At 39.2% G+C, this 22,074-nt stretch overlaps 1 protein-coding gene across 3 annotated transcripts in view; it reads right to left on the reverse strand.

Moving 5' to 3' along the window:
• The window catches only part of DPYD (dihydropyrimidine dehydrogenase), a 608,504-nt gene that overhangs the window by 402,753 nt on the left and 183,677 nt on the right, over positions 1-22,074 (reverse strand). For all 3 annotated transcript variants that reach the window (XM_063136148.1, XM_063136158.1, XM_063136141.1), the window contains 3 exons: positions 10,768-10,964; positions 5,177-5,258; positions 2,590-2,677 (listed from right to left, as the gene is read on the reverse strand). In XM_063136148.1, coding sequence (XP_062992218.1) covers positions 2,590-2,677; positions 5,177-5,258; positions 10,768-10,964 — 367 coding nt within the window. The remainder of the gene's footprint in view (positions 1-2,589; positions 2,678-5,176; positions 5,259-10,767; positions 10,965-22,074) is intronic.

Below are 22,074 nucleotides of genomic sequence, written 5' to 3' on the forward strand. Positions count from 1 at the left end.
TCCCTGGAGAGTTGCTGTCAGTCAAAGGAGACAATACTAGGCAACACAGATCAATGGTCTGACTCAGTCTAAGGCAACTTCATGTGTACATTCCACTGTAAGCGAGATCAGGATTAGCAGAGCAGGTCAAAAGGAAAGGAGCTCTTGATTTCCTTCTTTTCCTGGCAGTCATTTTTCTTGTTCTCTACTCCTAACAAAATCCCAGCTGTACCTGGCTGGGCAATCTCAAAACATAAGAAAGATAGTGGATAGCTTAGCTTGGCTCTCAACTGCAGAGAAAACCAAAGCTCTTTATGTATTCCCACCTAACTTCTGGGATTTTTTTTTCCCCGAGCAAGGGGTGAGAAGAAGAATGAAGGGTACATGGTTTGTCAGATGGATTAAATCAAGAGGGACGGTAACCTGGCACATTGCCTCATGTACAATTATCAAGAAATATGACCCCATGGAAATTCCGACGCGTGGAAGGCCTCAAACAATGAGGGGATTTAGGATTATATAAATCACAATGGTCTGTAGTATAATCACATGAGAGAACAAACCTGCAAAGCTTATTATACTGAATACCCAGATGGAGAACAACAGTTGTTGCTGTACTAAGAATTACCACTCTTGTAATCAATAACAAGAAAAAAAGAACAGTTGGGCAACTTGTTTCTTATTATGTTCACTTAGGCAACGTCTAGATCAATAAAGAGCATTAAGTCTCATACCACTCTCGGCTGTGCATACTCAATTTGCCTTGTGTATGCTGGGGAGGGATTTGGTTGTACATGCACGTTCTTTAGCAGATAAACATGCATTCCACTTGGAAAGCTGTCATTTGAATGCCAGCTTTTTCGTCTTAACAGCATAGCAAAGTTTGCAAGAAGTATTTTACAAGAATGGCAACTGCTTGGCAAATCATTTGATCACCATTTTTGATGAAGAATGCTAAAAGATTCAGAAAAAAAGAATGCATAGCCAGAGCGGTGTATAAGGTTGTTCTGCTGAAGTCGCTTAGTTAGATCATTTTTAAGCCAAAGGTGCAATTTTGGAGTAGGGATGTTACTTCCCGTCCTTCGCTAAACCACTGAGATCAAAGGCATCTTAAAGCTTGCATGCTTCCTTCCTATCTCTTCACGGCATGTAGAAGGCAAGAGCCAAACTAGGAGACCCGAGTTATTTCAACATGGGCACAATGTCTAGGTAAAACATAAACATGGCATCTCTCCTTTTGAGTATTGTTTCCTATGCACAGTGAAGAGAGGAAGTAAATGAGGGCAACTCCCAATCTCACAATGCATAGAGGTATGAGTCAGTAACATCCAAATAGGCCCCCATCTCTCTTTCCGTATAGTCAATGAACAAACCTTTATCAAGGTGTTTTGGGAAGATTCAAGTGCACTCAATCCAGCTTGGCAGACGTAAGGAACTGACATCATGATGATGTTAAATACAACGTAAGGATGTGTCTCCCATGACACACTGTACCATTTGCAGAAAGGTAACTGCTTCTTCCTAATGTTGTCATCCAATGTTAGTTACTCTTTATCAAAATGTATCAATTGACCAAATTTGCATAACATTTGTATATAGTAAAAATGATATTTTTGGAGCAAGAAGTATGCTTTCTTTGCTTTTAGATGATGCACACATATGTCATAGGAGAAATCATCTCAGAAGAAGAAGCCCCCCCCCCATGTTGTAGGAGAGAGGGGAAAGAACACCTCTTCAAGATAATACTTGCCACCTGCATTTATAAACATATATATTAAACACAACATTTTTCAAAAAAGAAACCCCTGTCAAATTAACCGGGGGAGGGGGGGCTACTGAAAGTTTTCTGGTCAGTTAATCTAACTGATAAGCAAAGTTTCATCCCCACTTGAGCTGAGCTGGAACTTTGAAACGCACCTGTAGATACATATCCTTAAAATAACTACTAAACCACAAAAGAAGGACAATAAATTAAAAGTCTATAGGAGCTATGGTATATAAAGAGGTTTACGAAAACAAAAAACAAAAACCCAGTCTCTCTTACTATAGTAAGCATTTTGGGAAGGGCTAAAATAAAAATAAAAAAACAATATATTACTTTAACAACAACAAAAGGATAATGTTGATCCTGCAATCTTGCTGACATTAATTTAGCATAAATATGTCCCCTAAGGAATTGTGTTACTTAATGATCATATTGAGATCTTGACTAAATTAGTGACATCTATTAAATAAAGTGCTCCTTAGGAATGTGATAATTGTACCAGAGCATATTGATTCAGGTTTTATTAACTCTGCTCCTAATGTAACACAGCAGCTATTGCCAAAGCCAACACTGTTTCATAGTTCCACAGCCCCAGAGAAATATTTCATGTAGGTAATAGGTATAATTATATATTGGGGAAAGTGGTCATTTCCAGATAAGGTCACATTAAAATGAAGTTAGAGGATGGTGAAAAACCCTTGCATTCTAACTATATCACTTGCACATTGGGAGTGTTGAAAGGTCTCTTGCCGATACACAGAAACACGGCCCATTTATTGCAGCATTAATCATACATACAATACTTCCAGTAAAACCAAGTACAGAAAAGAATGATGAATTCCTACCAATTCCAATAAAGATTGCTTTGTAATCGTCTTCCTTCAAGGCACTGAGTGTCAATCCTTCCACTGAAAGGCCTCTGCCGCAAACGATCTGAAAGATAATATTACGAAGCTCATCATAACTTTATCAGTCAGTTTTAAGCTCACGTTATTCAGCGGCTTTGTGCTGGTCATTCAATCAATCATTTAAGAGCGTAAAAATTCCACTTACGGCCAAAAGAGCCTTTAAAAATGTTCTTGACCTTAGACTCAAATCTGGGCCAGAAGGACCAGTGAAAATATTGGATGAATCGCTTAAAGAACGTAATTGGCAACCAGACTATTTTCCAATGCAATCCAAACTGCTGGTGCTTACTCATAGCTTAGGGCTCACATACCTGGAGCAATGCTTGCTCCTGTATCAACTTGCCATATGTTGAGAACATCTTCAAAGGCTCTCCTCTAACTGCCCCCACCATCCGAGGCAAGCCAAATAGTGACGAGAGTGAGGGCCTCCTCCGCTCTAGTGCCCTGTTTATAAAATTCTCTTCCCCAGAGAACTTTTCAGCACAAGGCAATGAAGTTTAAAAAAAAATATCCCCAGGCCTTTTAATATATTACATGCTATTTTATGTAATATATTACATGCTATTTTGTATAGTATGTATATAAAATATACATGCTATTTTAACATGCTGTAATGCAGCCTTCCTCAACCTGGGGCACTCCAGATGTGTTGGACTACAACTCCCAGAATGCCCCAGCCTGGCTGGGGCATTCTGGGAGATGCAGTCCAACACATCTGGAGCGCCCCAGGTTGAGGAAGGCTGCTGTAATATAAGATATTTTTTGCATTGTAGCTTACCTTTGTAAAAACATCCTAGAAGCATTGCTGAAAGGTGATTACAACAGTGACTTAGGCTTTGGGAGTTAAAAGAAAGGAATTACGTGACAAAAAGTATTGATTAGTTGGCACACTTTTAAACTATGGAATTCGCTATCCCATAATGTGCTGATCCCTTTAAAAGGGGACTAGAGAAACTTATGGAGGACAAAGCTATATGGCTTCTAGTCATCATAGCTATTTACTACCACCGGGATCAGGTGGGGGAAGGATATTGTCCTCATAAATTTGCTTGCGGGTTTCACAAAGGCATCTCGTTGGCCACTGTTGTAAACAGGATACCCAACCTGATAGACCTTTGTTCTGATCCAGCAAGGCTCTTTTACGTTTTTATGAAGGGGCGCAGGCTATTTTGTTTGTATATTTCTCTGCTTTGCTCTTCATCCCAAGGGATGGGCGGAAATGTAATAAACTAGCAATGCTATCATAACCTGTATTACAGACTGGAATTGCGGGCAGAACGTGGATTACTTCCCTAAGGAATGTCTGGAGGACAATACCACTTGCACTGCGCATGTAGAGCTGTCCTTGCTCACATGGACGCTAAAGCTGTTTATTGAACCTTCTGGAGCATCATTCGGAATGAGCATGTGTGTAAAACAACTCCCCCCCTCCTTTTAGAAGAGGTGTTGTAACTCATAATTATGAAATGCTATACTAAAGCACAGTTGCAATCCTCCTCAAACAGATACTTTATATTCACTGGATGTAAGGTATAAATCTTGCTACTTTATTGTGCTGCAGATTATATATACATTGAAAAACAAGGATTTAATATTCTTTAGGCCTAGCCCTGTAACTTTTTAAAACTCAAGTTATTCTTAGAAAAGAAATTACATACATAAATAACAACTCCAGACAATATTACATTCCTCATCTGTGATCCCTGCAATTACTCTGATTTTACAGAGGAAAGAACTCTATGTGGTGGTGGAGATGCAAAGAACAGAAAGAGATTCTTCTTCCATGTTTATCAAGAGCCAAAATAATACTAGGGATTGGATGTACTGCATCTTTCACTAATCAGTCTAAAAATGTATCAAGACATACTTTGCTGTTTAATAGCTTTATTACCCTGGAATGAACTCAGTGCATATAATAGCAGGTTATTTGGGTTATTTAAAACCTAGCATTAAAAAAAGCAACAACAGATCACAAACATGCAAAGTTGCTGCTTTTCAAGGAAGTTCAATCATCACTGAATTTTTTTTTAAAAAAACATATTAATGCAAAATAAGGGGAAATTGTTCCACGGGAGCTTATATTTTAGAAGAAACCTGGGGTAAGGAAAGTATCATGGATTATTTTTTAAAACAACAACAACAACAACGAAAACAACCCAATATTTAACTTGCATAAAAGAAGAGGGAAGAAAAAACAGCAACAACACAACATGATTAAAGAAATAAAATCCTTCCAATAGCTACACTGAACCCCTAAAGCAATTTAGGTATTTGTTTCTTACAGACAATTAATCACATGCAGGCAAGCCAGATGAGAACTATTGATTGCCCTTTTCCAAACTAGTGGCATTCAGACAGCAGACAGACAAATGCCCTGAGCAAGAGAAAGCATCTTCTTCCCTCAGCCTGGTGTAGCTTTTAATTGTTCTTTACTAATGTGCATGACATTTTGCTGTTAATCTTTGGCAGAGCCCCGGCTTCTTTTACTGTGAGCTATACCAAGGCAGTTTATATTTTTCATTACCTTCACTCCGAGGTCTTTCATAAGCTCAGTTTCGAAATGTACTACATCATATGGCAGCCGGAACTGGGGGATTTCAGATGTACTAGAGAGAACAAATAAAACAGAACTGATGAAACATTTCCCAGCTGTTTTACAAAAGAGAGGGCATCCTGGAATAATAAATATTTCATTTATTTATTTATATTTATTTATTTATTTATTTATTTGTTACATTTATATACCACCCCATAGCCGAAGCTCTCTGGGCGGTTTACAAAAGTTAAAAACAGTAAACATTAAAAGTATTCAAAATTTAAAACATTTTTAAAAATCAACCCAATGACAGGGCAAGCTTAATTTGAAGTCTCTAAACAGAAAGTACTAAGCACATCTTTAAAACATGGAGGATCTTAGCTAATCTTTAAAACATGGCCAAAAAATTAGGGATCATCAAAGATTTTTTAATGCAGACATGCGATGGGATAAATTTATGAATGAAACCATGTGAAATTGACCCTGACTAAAAGTGAATGATCTTTGCATCCCTATATACAACAAATGTCCATTTTAGCTCCTAGGATGTAAACATGGAGAGTGGGGGGGGGGGGAGAGAGAGAATTAAAAGCTATCTAAAAAGATCTTTTTAAAAAACCAAATGTGCTAAAAATAAAAATGTAGTATAGTAAACTAAGCATATATTCATCTTTAAACCCAAACTGCATTTTTAAAATGAAGATGTCATCAAGTAAGGATAGTAAAAAAAGGCATTCCAACTTTATTTATTTATTTGTTTTGTACCTCACCTTTCTACCAAACAATAGCACTCAAGGTAGCTTACAGGGATAATTAAAATTGATTAAAACAATATAGCAAAATACAACAATAATGTAACAATTACAGGGGGGGGGGTAAAAGCAGCACCCAACCCAGCAGACTCGCTTACATGCCAAGGGCCTTCTTGAACAAAACATTCTTTGCCCACTGACAGAAGGACAGCGGGTCGGGGAACAAACAAGGCAGGGAATTCCACAGCCTGGGAGTAGCCACTGAAAAGGCCTCTCCAGAAGATATTAAGCACCAGGCAGGCTCATACGGGAGAAGGCAGTCTTTCAGGTAGCCTGGTCCCAAGCCAAATAGGACGGTTTAGGTCATAATAACAAGAACTTTGAATTCTGCCCTGAAACAAACTGTTAGTCAGTGAAGCTACTGTAACAAAGGAGCCACACATGCTTCCTATTACTGGCCCCAGTCAACACTCTGGCTGCAGCATTGTGGACCAGCTGATGGTTTTTGACAACTTTCGAAGGCAGCCAGACACAGAGCGCATTACAATAGTCCAAATTTAAAATAATTGCAACAGAATTTAATGTTTGAAAAAATAATCAGATTATAAATTGCACTGTCCAGTTCAATGTGGAATGCCCCCCTCCCCATTTTTTTTCATTCTGTGTTCTTAGGCTGGCCTTATTACAGGGTGAATGAGCAACCACTCCAGGAACTGCAGGCCTCCCTGTTAGGAGCCTTTAAAGACCACATGTGGTTGCAGAAGGCTCTTCCTAGGCTCTGAGAAGGGGAGGGGCCATGCTCCAACCAAACAGGACATGTCCCATTTCCATTTCCTGTTGGCTTAGAGCATAGCCATTTGTGTTACCAGGGCCTTCAAAGACGCTTCTCCAACAAGCACAGAAAAACTATGAAAATAGTCTCTCTCCAGTGGGGTCAGAAGGTGTCATGGAAAATATTTTATTAAAGCTTGGTGGCTTTCGCATTTTGATGAGTTTCTTAAAATGTATAGGTCACATAATGTGGATTTGGTCTGCATGAAGTAATAGAATCTTTAACACTCTTTAACAGTAACAACTCTTTCAGATTATATCAGAACCCATACTGTATTATATAATTGACTCAGCCCTTCATGATTTAGAAATGTCTAACATGTTTATTATTTATTTATTTATTTATTTATATAGCACCATCAATGTACATGGTGCTGTACATAGCAAAAAGAATAAAACAGCAACTCCCTGCTACATAGGCTTACATTCTAGTAAAATCATAATAAAACAATAAGAAAGGTAAGGGAATGCACCAAACAGGCACAGGGGAGAATAAAACTAACAGTGTAAAGACTTCTCAGCCAGTGGCTAGTGCTGGTCACCAGAAGATGCAGCGTTTGAAGAGTACTTGTCAACCAGAAGATGTTGTAGATGTTGAGAGAATAATGCTGGGAAAGATGGATATTTGTGATGCTTGCTTATCTCCTAATGTCAAGAAGGTTGTGCAACCTCTTCAAGTAAGAAGTGGCTGTAGTAAAAGGAGAGGATAGCACTGGTGCAGGAATGTATTAGAGAAAATAAGACGGATATGTGGAAGCCACATCTTCAGATCTTATGTGAGATGCTTCCCTTCCTTCTACCCTTTTCCTTTTTTTTTTTACTGCAGCTGGCCACAACAACTACAGCAATTCAGTATACCTTTAAAACACACGCACACACACACACACACACACACACACACACACATGCACACACACACATGCACACACACACAATGAGAAATCACAATCCATCAATTTTCTCAAAACCTGAAAATGGAATCCATGCTATTAGAAGTTCTGACAGATTTTGAGCTAATCTGTCACCAGACCTGATCACTGTACAGGAACTTATGCAAAGCCTGAAGCCTACTGATGAACCAACAAAAGGCAGATGAATACCTGAAGTCCGATGTTCTGTTTGGATACTATCTCATCAAGCTTGTTTAGAGGTCAGTTTACTGATGGAAAAACTGGCTGAAGTATCCTATGTAACAAATGACCAACGGTAGAGAAAGCAAAGGCTCCAGGTAGGAAAGAGAATGTAAGGATGTTCAGATAGTACCTGAATATTTAACAGAATCATCACCCTTGAAGGTGATCCTCAGCTACAAAGTATAGCCACAGGAATGTTTGTATAAAGAAACACACATCAGTACTGACATAGCTAAGAAAATTGGCCAGAAGATATTTTTTTTAAAAAAAAATGATTGGAAAGATTACCAAACATATTTCTTTTAAACAGAAGGTTAAATTTCTACAGCTACTTCCAAAGCAAACACTCTGAGAGGTAATGAAACACTTGGACCCAACAATTTTATTCAGAGATTCCTCCTCATTGCCAAATCTTGCTAGGAAGCCTGTATGGGTGAATATTGTTCTTCATCATTTTTTTCGGCCTGGACAAGTGTCTCCAACATCTGCTGCTATGAAATACCACACTGTGAAGGTGTATTACCAGGTACAGAAAAGAGGGAAAGAAGCATCACCAAACCGAGGGGGGGGGGAAAGGGGAGAGCAAAGCTCTGGTGCTATAAAGCTATATTTTTATTCTTAAAATAGTTCTTCAATGTACTCAATGCATTTTGGACATTGTCCTTCATCAGGAGCTGAAGAAGGAAATGGAGGAGGAGAAAAACACTAGACTGTAGTTTTACAAATCCAAGTGAAATAGTCAGAACAGTGATAAATTATAAAAGAAACTCTTAGCCAAGTATCTGTCGTTTCTCAAAAAAATCTCTTCCTTCTGCTCACAAGAGCTCTACTCTCTCCTTTCCCCCCTTTGTATTACCAGGTACAAATATGGACTGGGAAAGACAGTTCAAGCATGGATGTTAATGAGTGGGGATGGAAGGAACTTGACAATATTTTGCACCCAACCGTGACAGATTTTCCACCAGCTCCTGAAAATTGCATCATGTCAAGTGCAGCTGCAAAAGGCAGCTGTGCAACGATGAAATGCAGCTGCAGGAAAAAAAATGGATATAAGTGCACAATTGTATGGAAAGTATAAAAAGGGGGATTGTTTGGATATTAAAAGAGAACAATGATGGAGCTAGAAGATTATGACAGTGGCTGTTAACATCAGCGGATGTAAATTCTTGATAGAGCAAAGGAATATTACAAGATTAGATAAAGAAGTATTATGGAGACAAAAATGACCTCATTAAATGTTTCAGTTTTTTCAATATTTGCAACCCTAATTACAAAAATGGGGGTTGCTGATTTGACACCATAGAAGTGGAGATACCAAAGTGTCAAGTGATTGTTACTTTCTTTTCAGCAGTTTCAAATAATAACTGGGATTTGGGAAGGGAAACATTACACACCAAGCTTGTTGGTACAACTTTTTAGTATATTGCTTCTTAGGCTGGTCTGATTATTCTCTCAAAAAATAAATAAAAAATGTTGCAATTATTTTTAAGTCCTACGTTATTTTTTTACTGGCCTAATTCTAAAATGAGTGCATCTGTACCACAACATAATAATTGTAGAATATAAAGAGCCCAATAATGCCATATTTAAAAGGACAGGGAAAGAGAAGCCTAAAATGAGAAGAGATACTGGCCGGATCTACACTATTGTTTTAAAGCGCTTTATAAAGCGCTTTATAAAGCGCTTTAAAGCAGTAGTGTAGATCCGGCCACTATTTTCTATCTAGCCCTTTTCAGCGCATTTGTTAAGACATATTTGGCATGTCAGCCACAAACAATCTGAGATAAAGATGGCAAATACCTCTTCTTCCATCCCTTTACCTGATTTCCTCTCTCTCTCTCTCTCTCTCTCTCTCTCTCTCTCTCTCTCTCTCTGTGTAAAACTTTCTCTTCTTTTAAAATTTCCCCTTTTTTTGCTTACACATATTCTGGAATTTCCAAACCACTCCCTTCCCTTGCTCACTCCTCCTTCTGCCCTCCATGCTGTGACTCTTAAAGCACATAGTAGAGGAAATATTTTATAGCCTGCTTAAACCTTCTACCTTGAACAGGTGACATCAAAATCGTTGGTAAGAAAATTGGGTAAAATAAACGGGTGTCCGCTGTACACCTACACTATATTCTTTCAGATGACAGGTGAAGACCTTTTTATTCTCTCAGCATTTTAACAGTCTATAAACGTAATTTTAACTTTGCTGTTTTAAATTTGTATTTTAAATTTGTATTTCTGCAGCGCTGCTGATTTTATTCTGGTTGTGCTTTTATATTGTATTTTATATCGTGCTTTTATACTGTTTGTTTTATACTTTGAATGGTTTTAATTTTTGTGAACCGCCCAGAGAGCTTCAGCTATGGGGCGGTATAAAAATGCAATAAATAAATAAAGCTGCCCAATATTATATGCCTCTTCCTAATAATTGATCGGCCAATTTTATGCATGTACGCTTTATATTTCTGTTGTTTACTTAATATTTTGAACTTTGAAAACCACCTACAGATACGTATAAAATAAAAATAATGTAAATCAATAATTTCATTAATTTAAAAATAAATGGCCTAATTTTGCCTTCAATTATACCATTAAGGGCTAAAAATTAGAGGGCAAAGACCAAACTCTACATAGGTATTTTTATCCAATACCTTACTTGGCCACTGTTCTTGAACTTACACAAATCTAGAGTAGATGAATTAGAGTTTATTTTATAAAATAAAACATTCAGTAGTTTGAGGGTAGTTATTTTTTTTTTAATTATTAGATAGAAAATTTTGCAAAACCCTACATCTTGCCCTACATTTCTAACTGCTGCGTAATGTTGACAACAAGCTATTCAAAATGGTTTATTTCCAATTTTAAGTATATTTACCTTAAGCCACCAACATAGCCTTCCTTTTCAAAAATTGTGATATCAGAGTACCCCAGTCGAGCCAAAAATGTTGCGCAGCTTATACTTGCAGGTCCTGCTCCAAGAAGAGCGATCTTGGCATGGTAAGCTTCAGGCATCTCGTTCAGCGGTGGCAAAGCTGGATTTCTAATCTGTGGGATATTCATTGCTCTAAATACCTGAAAAGCAACATACTTAAGAGTTATTAAGAACAGGAGGCAATTGAGAATCTAAGAAGCACCATGCTGGATCACACCAAGGGTCCATCTAGTCCAGCATTCTGTTCTCACAGTGGCTGCCCAGCTATTATTATTTATTTATTTATTTATTTATATAGCACCATCAATGTACATGGTGCTGTACAGAGTAAAACAGTAAATAGCAAGACCCTGCCGCATAGGCTTACATTCTAATAAAATCATAATAAAACAATAAGGAGGGGAAGAGAAAGCACCAAACAGGCACAGGGTAGGGCACTGGGTAGGGTAAAACTAACAGTATAAAGTCAGAACAAAATCAAGTTGCCCACGGGAAGCCCACAAGTAGGTTATTGCTGCAACAGCAGCCTCCCACCTATGTTCCCCAGCTACTGGATTACCCAGGCATACTGCCTCTGATACTGGGGGTAGCTTAGAGCCATCAGGATTAGTAGGCATTGATAGCCTTCTTCTCCAGGAATTTGTCTAACCCCCTTTTAAAGCCATCCAAATTGGTGGCCATCACTACGTCTTATGGTAGTGAATTCCATAGCTTGAGTAAGCATGGTCTGAAGAAGTACTTCCTTTTATCTGTTCTGAATCTCCTGTCACTGCAGTACATAATAGTTAAGGGTTTTTGTGTGTGTGTTTTTATGATGTCCATCCATAGAGTGCATCATCACATATCAGGTCGATTACCATCAATTTTCTTCCACTATAAACCCATTTCAGCCAGTAGAATATGATGAATTCAGGTCCATGATGGATTCAGTGAGCTTCAAGTATCATGTTGCTTAGTTGCCTCTAATGGAAACTTTTTCTAGATCATTGCCACTCTCAAAATGATACATTATAGGATTGTTTGCCAGATTAAAGTTCATATACACCTAAATGTTTTCAATTAAGTATTAAGGACGTTTATCCCAAAATGGACTTCAAGCCGGCAAACTATTCTTGAGTGATGCAATCAGATCAGAGACAATTGCAAAAAAGAGGGAGACCTTCTTCCCACTTGCCCCCACTATGATCTGTTGAATCAGACACCTAAAGATTTTGAGGCATTGGTTAAAAGCAAGAACAGAAAAGGTCAGGGGGGCAAACAATGGCCTTAGCTAGACCTTAGGTTTATTCCAGGATCGTCCTGGGGTCATCCCTGTTCATGTAAATGACACACAGGGAATCCCAGGAGCAGGCAGGGACGACCCCTGGACGATCCAGGGATAAACCTTAGGTCTAGCTAAGGTCTTAGTTACTTAAACTTCTAGCCTAAAACAGATTTCCCTGGAAGTGAATCCTACTTATTTCAAAAGACTTCCAATCAAATGCCCTTACAATTCCAGCATAGGTTTATATTATACAATGTTTCCAGTAGGAACACATAGATATCAAAATAAAAGTATTTTTTTAAGCCTCTGGACCAATTTTTGGGCATATGTGGGACAAACCAATAGTCTACTCAGTTGTAATATAAGATGGAGAAAAGGCTAGCATGACTCAAATGGGGTAACGGTTGAGAAATCATGCAGCCATGCAAGAAATTCTAAAATTAAAGGCTGAGCGCTTCACTTTTAATTTTGCCTTCTGCTGCATATGGATTCAAGTATCAGTTCAAAACAGAGTTTTCTTTAAAGAGTTATAACTTGCTAACGTGAGTCCTTTGAGCATTTTGCTTATTAATGCTGACCATCTTTGGTGTGCAATCAATGTTCCAACCAATGCTTCAGTGCTTACTAAGAAATGTGGGGCTCTTTTTCACAAAACTTTCTCTGCAATTTATTAGATTATAAATAGGTTTAACCGTGCAGATCCTATCAGGAGGGAGACAAGTGGCCATACCTAACTCTTGGTCTTTCAAAATCCCACACTTCATACTGGCTGACACTTGACTGCAGCCATTAGGAGTATACAATCCTTCAGGGTTCCATTTCTGTGAAACAGCACCTCCACATTTGGACTGTACATGGAATGGGCAAGATTTTCATTCACCTCCCTCATTTTTTATTGAGCTACCATAATTGCACAACCCACAGTGGTTACATATATGCTCCAAAGAACAATGCTGTTGTGTGAATGTTGATCAGCCACAAACCCAGAGGAAGAAGTCCCACACACTTCCAAGTCACTCACATGGGGTCCACAGGAAAGAATGGGTTGACCCTTAGTCTATTGCTTCTGTGTAAGCTCCACTGAAAATGAATAGTGCTCACTAAAAGACTGTATCCCTTTTTGACAACATTACTGTGACTGGAATGAGCAGGCAAAAGCTCTGTTACATAAGAAGAGTCCTACATAGGATGGCCAAGTGTCATCTTTTACAGAGAACACTCCTTATTTGAAGGACTGCCAGAAAACTATCCTATATTTTGAAGGTGTCTTCTATTTGAAGGGAAGTCCAACCTAAGATAAAGATCCACCAGAAGGAAGAGCTGGGCCTTGAATTTATCCATCTACAGTGAGTACCTGGACAGCAGATGGAGCAAGGCCCACGGGTCACCTGGACACAGTCTACCACACTACGGTGAGATGTATTGTAGTTCTATTTCAACTATAGGCATTATTTCTAAATGTGAATCTATACATATAAATTAGCCTATGCAAAAGATATGTAAATAGCTCCTCCTTTTTGGCAATTCACAAATGGCCACCCTACCTCTAGGTAGGCCAATGCTAGACTAGCTAGGCCTTTGATCATAGCATTGGCCTGCCTATAGTTCCCACATTGACAACCAGATGTCTCTATCATGATGCAGAACAGGATTGCAGATTTAGGTTCTGACAATATCTGTTTCTCAGCCTTTCAGATGTGTTCATAAACTCTACACACTCTCACCATCATCCCTCTCCCTGCATGGTCAGCACAAACACCACCAAGGCGCTAAAGGGTCTGATTGCCATAGAATTATTAAGGCTGGGAGGATTAGCTCCAACTAGATTAGCTCCATAGTTCAAAATCTAATGAGGACATACATGCCATTGTTAACTGTCTCCAGGGCCACACAACATGAGTGTGCAAGCACTCCACACATTTAGAGTAACACATGTTGTGCAGACATTTAAAGTTCCTTTCCACTGCGTGCACAGACCCCACATGAAAGGGGCTTCCAGTGGAAATTGCATGTGCAGAATGACAGGTAGGCTGGTGATTCATGGACCATCTAATAAATATGAATGTGACTTTGCAAAGCATGGGAAATTTGTTCCCATCAAATTTCAAAGCTGTGCAAACTCCACTGATTTAGTAATATGTAACAAATATTGCCTGATCAAAATTACACTAGTGCAAAACATATTTAAACATAACCCCAAATTAGAACAATATTTTTGTATGTATTCCATGGGCATCATATTAGCACTTTCCTTTATTTATATTCTACAGTGTACTGTACTCTTATATTCATAGATTTGAAGAAATAAGAACAACTCATGATTTTAAGCAGTGATTGGGCACTGTGTAGGAAAGGGAGACAAATGCATTAATATAATTTTGACCTGTGCTATAGGAGGTCTAACGTGAGTTTCTGTTAATAGTTTGATTCTACTCCACGTATTATCTGGTTCCAGTTGTTACCTTGGAAACTGCAACACACACTTTACATCATAAATACACAATGCAGATGGAATGAAAGTTTTTAATTTTGATATTTGACTGTGAGTAGCTATGATTTATTTAAATTGTTCTCATCTTTGTGATTTCATGAAAGCACATTTAAAGAAGCACGTTTAAAGAAGACTATTGAATTTGAAGGAATTGGGAATTATATTTAAAAGAAAGGTTATGGATCTGGAGTTGCCTGTTCAATGGCATGGAAGAAATAGATTTAATTAGTGAGTTTTACCTGCAATTCACAAAGATGAACAGCCACTGCAGGAAAAGAAACCCACTACAACATGACATCTGTCATGTTCATACAGTAGACATTAAACCCTTTCCAAATTCCTGCTATGCCACCATTTTGTATTCATGTCAGTTTATTGGATACCCTGTTGATATCATGATTCCTATAATGCAAAGTTTTGTAGCCCCTTTCTATTTTCTCCAGAACTAATCAGTGCCAGAGACTGGTTCTGACATTACCTTCCAGTATGGATTCAGCACTGAACACAGAAGAGAGCCCACAGGCAGGCGCACCAAACCTCTGCATTACCAGCAGACTAAAGACTGAGGGCTACTCTACAAGTTTCCTGTTCTTTCGTGCCAGCCACTTCCACATGGGACATTTTGCAAAGCCATTGCAATACACCACCCATCACTGGAAAATACCCAATGACACAACAAATTTCCAACCAGGGGAATTACCACATTAGCTCCACAGGAGGTGTGGTCATGCCAGCGAGAGGAGATTTGAACAGCACAATATACCCACAGAATTATGCCACTTTGACAGAAAAAGTATGGATTTGAAAGGAATTCCTCTCAGGGAAGAGAGAGAAGGAAAGATACTTGCTGTGTCTAGACTTTTCCACCAGGGACAGGACTTCGTATAGCGAGTATATTCTTATCCCTGGCAGTCTCTTCCCCCTAGTTATATAATAATTCTTGATTCAAATAAAATTTAAACAATAATGTGAATGTTAAATTTCTAAATATGCCTAATTTCTGTCAAACCCAATGCAAGTAAACATGAAATACTGTGATCCCAAGAATATAATATTCTTTAAAATAACTAGATCAGCTGCCTGAAACCCTCCCATCCATCCATAACTAACTTCAGAGAAAAGAGCTACTATTTCTGATAGGGTTTGGGAAGGCCTGGGTATCAGGGCTAACAAGCTGGGTAGACCTGGCCTCTGAGGAATTTATAAACCAGATTTATCCTTCTTTGGGTTTCAATGTCCAGAGGATATATCTCTACCTGAGCTGAAACACTCAATTCTCTCCCTAGCTTCCTTCACCCTCTCTAATCCATAATTGTTGTTTTGCTGAATTTTGTAAACCGCCCTGCGATTTGATAATGAAGGGTGGTATGTCAGTATTTATAAATAAATAATTGTGCCCACAATGCCTTCCCCTATGAAGCCCCCTCCCCTCCCCCAACTTGCCAAGAGATGAGATGCAGCAGTGCTGTCATATTTTATTTTATTACATTTTTATACCGTCCAATAGCCGAAGCTCTCTGGGCGGTTCACAAAAATTAAAACCATAATAAAATACTACTTTAACTCTTTCTCCCACTGAGAAAAATGGCTATAACAGCACTGGGCTATTTTACAGGGCTGATGTAACTCACACTCTTTTTGCCACAATATGGCTATCATAATGGTGGGTTTTATCTGCATCGTCAGGTTAATTTTTGTTTAATATTTAGAATCATGTGGGAAGGGATCGTATTTGGTGTGTGTGTGTGTGTGTGTGTGTGTGTGTGCAGGAAATGAAATAAGATCTGATCCATAACAATCAAGAACGCCTAACAATCAACCCTACTCCCCAATCACAGCTACACTAAAATCCTGGATTTCTTTTTTGGGGGGGACAGTAACTTCTTCTCCTTCAAAGGCTTAAAACAAGGCTTGTAAAATGAATCAGGAAGCTCAAACTCCATTCTCCCTGTCCCTACCAAAAAAACCAACAAAAAAAAAAAAACCTTTAAGATGAGTCAGAAACTTCTTTCTCTTAATCACTGTCTATGCATTCATTTATTGGCTAAAAACTTTAAAACGTGGGAGGATGCTCATTTCTCACAAAACGACTGGGCAAAATAGAGCTTGCACATTTTTGCCATCTATCTCGATTTCTACAAGGACCAGCAAGATTTGCTTCTTCTTCTTCTTCTTCTTCTTCTTCTTCTTCTTCTTCTTCTTCTTCTTCTTCTTCTTCTTTTTTACAACGTGAAGGTTGGGAATCTGAGGATTATAGCTCATCTGGCAGGGGTCACTGCCCCTTTGCCCTTCCCTGTGGGGTCACATGCACATATTCCCTCCACCCCATAAACACACAGTAGGCCTCTCTCACTCTTCTTTCACATCTTCTGATGCATTTTCTGATTCAGCAATGGTACACTAATCGCTTATATAGATATGCTGCATTCCACAAGGATGCAACACATAATACACAGATCCTAAAATTGGTTGATCTACAGGCTCATAAGACCCATAGGAGAACTTAAACCATGCCAGGCAAATGCCAGAAATACAAGATGCTAATCAGCAGCCACCATTTGCGTTTGCGGCCCCTCAACAGTGAACATTTGCACTTATCTACCTGCAATGCCGGCAGGATGTCTTGTTTTGTGCTGTGTTACAGGCACAGCCAGTCAATAAGTCTCCCACCCTATGCACTTAATCTGCTGGCACAGTATGTTTTCAATTGGGCTGTAAATCTTGCAGTGCACAAAAGGCAAGGACCACAAACCATTTAAACTGCCACACTGAAGACAAAGGGATTAACCCAGCTTAATTGGTTTATAACAACACAGTTAAGTACTTGGGCAGGAGTCCTACTGAACGCTGCAAGAAGGTTGCACGACTATTTGAGGCTGCAGTACAATGGCCACTTCGAATCACTGGTAGGAGGATGAAATCCCCTAATTGCTTGCGTATATGAGATCCCCTTCACTGCTTGCATACCTTAGTTGAGAAACAAAGCAGCGGAGCTTAAAAGTGAGAAAAGGGTGTTTGGGGGGCAAGGGGACAGAAAAAGTTGCAAAACAGTTTGAAGGATATTTGTCTAATATACCCCAGTGGTTTTAAAACTTAAAACATTTAGAAAACTCTTTCTAAAACATTCTGAGGTGTGTTTTAGGGCACATACCAAATTTATGTGGATAATTCGCCATGTCTGTTGGGACTCACTGTCACCCTGTACAGCCTATGACACACCCAACTCCTCTGCAGCTGCACATTGCAGTGAAAAACCAACAGTGGTGCACCAACTGTTCGGGAAAATTATCGTTACAGATCTTTTCATTGCTGCTGCTGCTGCTTTCTTCTTGGATGGCTTTCTCCAAAAAGACTCAAGGCAACTTGCCACAAAATCAAAACACACACAATCTAAAACAGATATAATACAACCACCCCATACAACAACTAAAATCAATTCAACTGATGCATTGAACAGGCCAACAAATGCCATAAAATGCTGAGGAATAAAGGAAAGTCTTAACTTGGCACCAAAAAGATGACAAGGTTGATGCAGGTCTTGAAAGGGAGAGCATTCCATAATCAGGAGGTCACCACCAAAAACATGCTCTGCTTTGTTGCCATCCTCTGAACCTCCTTCAGAGCAAGCATCTAGAGGAAGGCTTCAGATGTTGATCATGGGATATGGGCTGGTTCAAGTATTGTGGTCTTGAGCCATATTGTTATAGGTTAAAACCAGCACCTTGAATGGGCTCAGAAATATACAGGCAGCCAGTATAAGCAGGACAGAATTGGTGTGATACGCCCCGACCTTCTGGTCCCTGTTATCTATTTGACTGCCACATTTTGCACAAGCTGCAATTTCTAAAGGCAGTCTTAGAGTACATCTAACTTGGAGGTTACCAGAGTAAAGACTACTGAACCCAGTTTATCCTTGTCCAGATAAGGGCTTAGTTGGGCCAATTGAAGCTGGTTGAAGGTGTTCTGTACCAGTTAGGCCACCTGAGCCTCAAAAGACAGTGATGACTCAGGTGAACCCCCAAGCTATGATCTTGCTCTTTCAGAGGGAGTGCAATCCCATCCAGAACATGCTGAACACCATTCATCCCACCAGAAGAACCACTCACTAACAGCATCTCAGTCTTATCTGAATTGACTTTCAGTTTATTAGTCCATCATCACAGCCAAGCACTGATCTAGCACATTCACAGCCTCACCTGAAGAAAATGCAAAGGAGAAGAGGACCTGTGTGTCATCAGCACATTGATGACAACACACTCTAAAATTTCAGATGAAATTTTGGAGAAGAGGAGAAGAGGAGCTGTGTGTCATCAGCACATTGATGACAACACACCCTAAAATTTCAGATGATTCCACTCAACAATTTCATGTAGATGTCTGAACTGGATCCAAAAGAATGGCGGACAATACCCACCCCTGTGGAACCCCATACTGGAGAATCCATGAAGCCAAGAATATCCCCTAAGCACCAAATAAGAGGAATGCCACTGCAATACAAACCCTCCCCACACACACACACACTCCTAGAATGGACAGTCACCTGGAAGGATACAATGGTTAATTCTATTAAAAGCCTCTGAGATATCAAGGAGACTCAACAGGACCATACTCCCTCTGTCTGGGGCCGGGCAAAGTTGGTAATAGGCCCAGGCCAGATGGGAAATGGAGGCCCCATTTCAAACTCCTCATTAAGTATTTCTTAGTCAGTTCTAAATACATATGAACTAGAACGATTTATAAAAAAGGTAATGGCTAGCACTTTTATTCAAGATGTATATAAGACATATTTGCCTCTACTAGGGAGACTCTGAGTAGGCCCCCTCAAAATCGTAGGCCCATGCCAACTGGCCCCATTGCCCCCTCCCCTCTGCCCAGCTCTGCCTCTGTCTCTGTTCCGACATACAGGCCAACCAAGGCTGTTTCCATGCCTGAACCCTGATTGAAATGGATCCAGATTAAGAGACATTAATCACTTTCCTGGCCCAGACAACTTTTTCTTCCCTGCCAGTTTTAATAAGCCATGAGGGCAAGGATCCAACTGTGCCCTGGAATGCAGTTTGAAAGCCACTGTTGTAGACTCAACATATTGCAAACTAATGTTTCTGGGTCTGAGTCCATAACAGACATTAAGGCCTTAGCTAGACCTAAGGTTTATCCTGGGATTGTCCCGGGGTCGTCCCTGCCTGCTCCCGGGATATCCTGTATGTCATTTACATGAACAGGGATAACCCTGGGATGATCCCAGGATAAACCTTAGGTCTAGGTAAGGCCTGAGTGAAGAAAATGGAGAGACAAGAGGTTTTCTCTGTCTCTCATAATACTAGAACCTGGACTTATCCCATGAAACTGAATGGTGGGAGATTCAGGAAAGGCAAAATGAAGATATGCTGATGGCCACTAACTTACATGGCTTTGGAAGGGAATCAGACAAATTCATGAAGAATAAGACTATCAGTGGCTACTAGTCATGCTGATTTTAGGATACTTCAAGGTCCAGGGTTCTTCTTATGTTAACTGTTCTCCTTTAATACGACTGGAGATCTTCCCACTTCTGAGATGACTATCAGTGGGTCTGTTCAGACAACACGCTAAGGTATGGTTAGGCCTTTTGCAGCAAATGGTTAGTGAGCGTGCTTAAACCGTGGTTATGTAGCCCCATGGTTAGGAATGGTTCACACGGCGTGGTAAGTCATGGTTCATACTTAGCCATAATGTTTAGCTCAAAATGGCTTAGTGCGTCGTCATTATCATTGTCATTGGAAAATTGTGCTTAGTTAATTACCCCAAGAGTGCACTTATATAAAACATCATGATTACAAGTTACCTCTCCTAAGGAGAGGAAAATAGAAAGAGCTGCGTACTCAGCCACAGTTGCCCCTGAGAGGAATAAAAATAATATTCAAATAAATATTCTAAATATTTCTCAGGTGAATTTCTGACTAACTGCATCACAGCACTTTTTTGAGGTCTACATTCTGCTTTCCTTCTGCATTTTGGTGCTGCCCTTCATTTTTTCCAACATACATTTGTCATCGCAGTTTATGGCTAAAATATGAGCTCAACATTTTAATTTTGAAAGATTCCGTCTGCTGAAGCGAATAAGAAATTCTTCAATCCTGTGTGCTTGGAATGCAAGTGGGGCATTATAAAAAATAATGCATTATGAATATGACATATTATTGTTCCTTATCATTTCTATAATATATGATCCGGTCATTAAAAACACCACACACACACAAAAACAGCTAAATTTTACAACAGTTATGAGCAGAAGCAGGGTATAAATACTGTATGTATTCTAAGTATATATTTGTGTGTGTATATATTTCAATATATTTTGAATTATGCAGAACCACCACATTGCTCAACTGCATTAGAACCCTTGATACCAATAGATCACTTTAAATAAACTTAAAATTCTGTGATGAAAGCCGTTCTGAGCTATTCATCCTATGCCAGTTTTAATATCAATCATTGTGCCAGTGCACAGCATTTTTAATAGATTTCTAAAGATTTTTGAAGAAGAATGGTAGATATTTAGCAAAACCTATCAAGGCATAATTCTTCCCTATTAATCACAGCATTAAGACTAAAAGGAGACACAAATCAAGGTTTAACAGATATTACTTGCATTTGGGTTTAAAAACAGCCATAATTCAGTATTATAGTGCTCACACATTTGACAAGAGTTTAATCTATTTCTTTTATGCAAACCGCAAGTGTGTGTGTGTGTGTGTGTGTGTGTGTGTGTGTGTGTTTGCTTTTTTTGGTTCTTTTAAATTACACAGAAAGCAAACCATTCTAGGGAGGCGTGATAACAGTGGCCTTTCACTGGTAAGACAAAAGCATTCAATATAGTAGTAGGATTAATAAAGCATCAGACGCCCCCTGAACTCCATTGATTCCACCAGTCAGTTCTCTCAATAGTCTCCTCCTTGAGAAGCCCAACATTCAGATGCATGAAAGCAAATTGCATATCTTAAAGATCTGGCCAAAATGATGACTGCTCCAACCAGGAAAGGAGAGAACTTACTTGCCAGCTTTCTTAGCAGGAGCACATGAGGGCAGGTACACTATAAGAACGGGAGCAGAATAGCCAGGGCTCATTTGTTCAAAGGAACACCTGGTCACAGGACACCACATAGGAGGAGTTACATTTATAACCTGAAACCTAAGCACTGAGATGCATTCATTCACAATGGATCTTTTACCCCAGTTCGTTCTGCCAACTGGGGGAAAAGGAACTGGGATTCCAACATTTTCCTCTTAAATATCACTTGAAAGAGCATATTATATCCACGGAAAAAGTATATTTCAAATCTACAAAATCTGGATGTGCAGCTGCCAAATGCTTAGTTAGTTCACTTCTTTTTTTTAAAAAAAACAAAACTATGTTTTAATATTTATCATTTTATAGGCAGAGTTTGAAGAAGATGCTTACTGTAATTCATGAGTCCTAAAATTACTGACGTTGCCATCATGATCCCATCGTCTG

Source organism: Elgaria multicarinata, chromosome 1, assembly GCF_023053635.1.
Source record: "Elgaria multicarinata webbii isolate HBS135686 ecotype San Diego chromosome 1, rElgMul1.1.pri, whole genome shotgun sequence".
NCBI lineage: Eukaryota > Metazoa > Chordata > Lepidosauria > Squamata > Anguidae > Elgaria > Elgaria multicarinata.